The sequence below is a fragment of the Apium graveolens genome, unplaced genomic scaffold (assembly GCF_009905375.1).
Source record: "Apium graveolens cultivar Ventura unplaced genomic scaffold, ASM990537v1 ctg2915, whole genome shotgun sequence".
Classification (NCBI taxonomy): domain Eukaryota; kingdom Viridiplantae; phylum Streptophyta; class Magnoliopsida; order Apiales; family Apiaceae; genus Apium; species Apium graveolens.
In genome coordinates, this window is record NW_027417849.1 from 1 (window position 1) to 4466 (window position 4466).

At 32.4% G+C, this 4466-nt stretch overlaps 1 protein-coding gene across 1 annotated transcript; it reads right to left on the minus strand.

The window, feature by feature from the left end:
- Window positions 1-3368: 3368 nt before the first annotated feature.
- On the minus strand, window positions 3369-4139 carry LOC141700793 (uncharacterized). Its single transcript, XM_074504478.1, has 2 exons — window positions 3868-4139; window positions 3369-3790 (listed from the first exon to the last, which is right to left on the minus strand). The coding sequence occupies exons 1-2, from the start codon at window positions 4137-4139 to the stop codon at window positions 3601-3603; spliced, it is 462 nt and encodes a 153-aa protein (XP_074360579.1). The 3' UTR covers window positions 3369-3600.
- Window positions 4140-4466: the final 327 nt, after the last annotated feature.

A 4466-nucleotide genomic window follows, 5' to 3' on the forward strand; every position in this document is an offset into this window, starting at 1 on the left:
CTATTTTTGTCAAGCCACCAACCTTGGGTGGATTTAGCTTTATAAGTCATGTAAACGTTCAGTTTTATAAAAAAAAGTCACGAGAGAACACAATGTAGTCATTAAGTGCAACCGGGTTTGTAAATATAAGTGTTAGTTTTTCTGCATTGTATTGTTGTTCTTATTATTATATTTAGTGAATTTCAACATGGTATCAGAGCTTATTGATTCAAGAGGACATGACAAGGTGTTGTGATAGAGAATAACAAAATGTAGTTGAGTTAGTAAGCAACACAGAAGCCATGAATGAAGTAGAAGTATAGTGCAGTGATGGAAATGGTGAGACCAGGGAACAGAAAATCAGTTTTGTTGTTGTGCAGCGTTAAAGCGATGCGTCATTGCTGGGAAACGAAGGTTTATAAGGCCATTCCAGGAGGAAACATTGGTGGAGTAAAAGGATGTGTCAAAAGGAGAACGAGGTGCAGTATATGTGTGTGTACATGATGTGTATACGCATATGCTAATATTTCAGCATACCAGATTTTTAGTTAAAAATTTAAAATTAAATCACTGAGTATAAAAAGCTTTATATATTTAATTTACATATTCTATAATTTAGTACATGCAACTGAATTCTTAAAAGGTTGATCTCTAATTATTCACTTGTCTTACTTGTCGAATGTACTTTTCTTACAAAGTAAATCAAAAACACACTCAAGTCTCAAGTGTCTGAGCTCCCTTTTATCCTTAAGTTAATTCACATTCTAGATTTTAAGTGTGATTATTATTTATGAATTGATGGTTTGATTTTGTGTAGTATCTGAAGAAACTAACTTTCAGGGAAGTGCAATGCGTAATCATTGCAAAAGGATGTGCATTTAGTTGCTTGAGTTTGGATAGACTAACCCTCAACACATAAAAATATTTTAAATCACGTTAGGTACATTCTTAACTAAATGTATATATTTTGTAAAAGAATATTTGATTTAATTCTCATATTCTATTATGAGATTATAAAAAAAATTCTTGATTTGTCTGCGAGCATTCATATTCCTTTTTCTGTGGTGTGCACATGGGCATATGCTAAGCACAAAATTCTATAAGATTAGTTCATTTTTGATTTGTTTATACTTCTTTATAATGGTGGACCGGTGTAGTCACAACAACCACACCAATCAAAATGCACCAAAATTATAAATTTTATTGCTTAGAATATGCACATGGACACACACTAGACAAAGTACCCTTTATATATAATAATTACTTTATTGCTATGTGTGCATAATTATAAATTACTTCAAGTTATTTCATGAAGTACTATAGAGTGTGTAAATTTTTAAATAAGATGAATCTAAGAAATCTAAGAGACAACCTTTCTGGTTTCCTTGAGATGACTACAAAGTAATTATGAATGATAATTCTAAGTTGTGATTCTTAGTTCTTCTCTGTTGTTAACATTCTATTTAAGCAACTTGTTTATATTATCTCAAATCAATTTCATAAAAACTCCCATATATACTTTTTCTAATTTTAATCCTTTAAGTCTCATGGACTTTTTCATTACAACTACTCTATTAAGTGTGTTATCATTAACCGGACGACATATGTGATACATGACATTCCACCAAACATCTGGTGGGATCTAAATTTCTGTCACCAACTTCTATGCTACCAATGCATCTCAAAGAAGTACAAAACAATGAGAAAAGGCATAGGAATTTGAGGAACATGAACTTATTGTATGGATTTGCTCATGACTATATCAATAATCCTCAAGAAAAGGCAGAAAAAAGAGGAAGCGGAACCACTCAAGGACGATCTAACTAGCTCAAAACGGTTAGATAAGTTACCAAATGAATCGTTAAGTTTCTAAACTTATGTAAATTATGCTTAATGAATGAAAACTATATTTTACTTCTATGACTATTTTAATCATGTATACTTCATAATTGTTTTTTCTTCATGATTATTAGTTAGTCTATTGTATTAGCCCCTCATGTTGGATATTATTTGGGCTCAATCCACATATCTCTTGACCTACTTTGTAAAGTGATACTCCTTTTCCTAAAAAAAGTTATTCTTAGTCTATTTAACATACATATTCTATAATTGAGTATATACAACTGAAACCTTAAAGGTTGCTCTCTAATTGTTCACTTGTCTTACTTGTCGAATGTACTTTGCTTTCAAAATAAATCAACAAGTCACTTAAATCTCAATTGCTTGAGCTCCCTTTTATCCTTCAGTTAATTCACATTCTCGAATTTATGTGTCATTAATATTTATGACTTGATGGTTTGAATTTATGTATTATTTGAAGAAATTAAGTGATTTTTGGGAAGTGCAATGAGTAATCATTGTAAAAGAAGGTGCATTTGGTTGCTTGCGCTTGGATAAACTAATACTCAACAGATAAAAATCTTCTAAATCCCGATATGTACATTCTTAACTAAATGTGTATATCTTGTAAAAGAATGTTTGATTTAATTCTCATTTTCTATTATGAGATTATATAATGTTTGTCTTGATTTGTGTGCGGGCATTCAAATATAATAATTGTTTTATTGCTATGTGTGCATAATTATAAATTACTTCAAGTTATTTTATTAAGTACTACACGGTTTGTCAATTTTTGAATAAGACGAATCTAAGAATTCTAAGAGACAACCTTTTTGTGTCCTCGAGATGACTATAAAGTAATTATGAATGATAATTCTAAGTTGTTCTTGTTAGTTCTTTTCTGTTGTCAAACATTTTATATAAGGAACTGATTTACATAATCTCAAATCATTTTCATAAAAACTCTCATATATACTTCTTTCATCTTACAAGTACTCTACTACGTATGTTATCATTAACGACATGACGTATGATATGCATGAAATTCCACCAAACGTCTGGTGGGATCTACATTTCATCAACAACTTCAATGCTACCAATACAAGAAAAAAGGCTAAATTTGACCGAAAAAAATCGGTAAAATTTATCTTAATTCACCCGTGCGTGGTCGAATTTAACTAAATTCGACCGATTTTGAATCGGTTGTAATAAAGGGAGTCGAATTTAGGAGTTCGGTCGTATTTAACTAAATTCGATCGGCTAATTACGACCAGATGAATACAACCGCTTTAAATTTGACTGCCCAAATTCGACCTCGGACAGTCAATTTAAAATTTTTCTCTTAAAATTTAAAAATCCCGCACAAAAATTTTAATTTTCTGAAAAAATTTGAAACAACCGCCCAAAACATAAATTTGACCTTATTCAATCAAAAGTAGGATTATAAATTTAACCACCTTCGGTGAATTAATTAAAACCAGTTTTTAAAAAAATCTCACTGGAAGTTCGAAAATTTCCAAAATCCAGTGAGTTTGCCAAGATTCCGAGCATATTCCGGTAACCCAATTCAACTCAAAACTTATTACAAAGAAGCCACAAATATAGAATACACACCAATCACAAACATTCGGAGGTGTGAAATTTCAGAAATGACTCGTCCTTGCGATATTAATGATGATGTTAAATTATTGCAGCCGAGTAATAATACTAGGAGACTTGAATTACAAAATCTCCCTTCCAAAAGAAACGCGCTCCAAAGCCCCATATTTACATACACACCCATCACAAATAGTACCTGACCAGCAGCAAGACAAACCAATTCTTGTTCTCGAACTCCTCGGCCTCCATCTCATAATCTTTCATCGACAGTTCTCCATGAATCTCTTTCCATTTCTTTTTGTAGGACGTGAAAAAGCATTCATCTAGATACAATCCAACTTCAGGAGCCATAGGAACAGTAATATTAATATCCCTGCAGTTAATCAAAACAATGGTCAGAACACCACACCCAAAACACAAAAACAGAAACTCTTTTATTCAAGCACTCACTTCCGAAGAGCAATTTCAATCAATGACTCAGGAACGATATTCCTCATCCCCAAAACCTCAAAACCAATCAACTTTTGAATCTGATGAAGCATAAAACTCTGCCCCACAACTTCACATTTAACAAACTCAATACCATCAACAATAACATTCTCATTAGCACTAAACAAAATAATAAAACACTGAGAAGACGGATCCTCGGCTTTTATCCTAGAAGGAAAATTATGAAAATTATGCGTCCCTTCATAACACTTCAAAATCCTATTAAAGCTCATCCTGTCCTCCACACACGCAATCCCCGTCACTTTTGAAACCCGAATATTCGAAACCAATCACCTCCCATCCTCATTAACCTTCTTCAAATCCCTAATTTTCAGCCCAGCACTCCCAAAAAACCCAAGAAACTCGCATCAAGCACTAATCTTTTGCATAAATATCAAACATTTACCATCAATTGGGCCTGATTTCACTAACCAAACATATTATTCAATAAAATAATAAACCCCTTCTACTACATAAGCAAGAACTATCAAAATCAAGTGTTGGGCTGAGTCAATTACCGAGTTACGTGATGAGTTCACATCTTGAATGAACTTACCGAG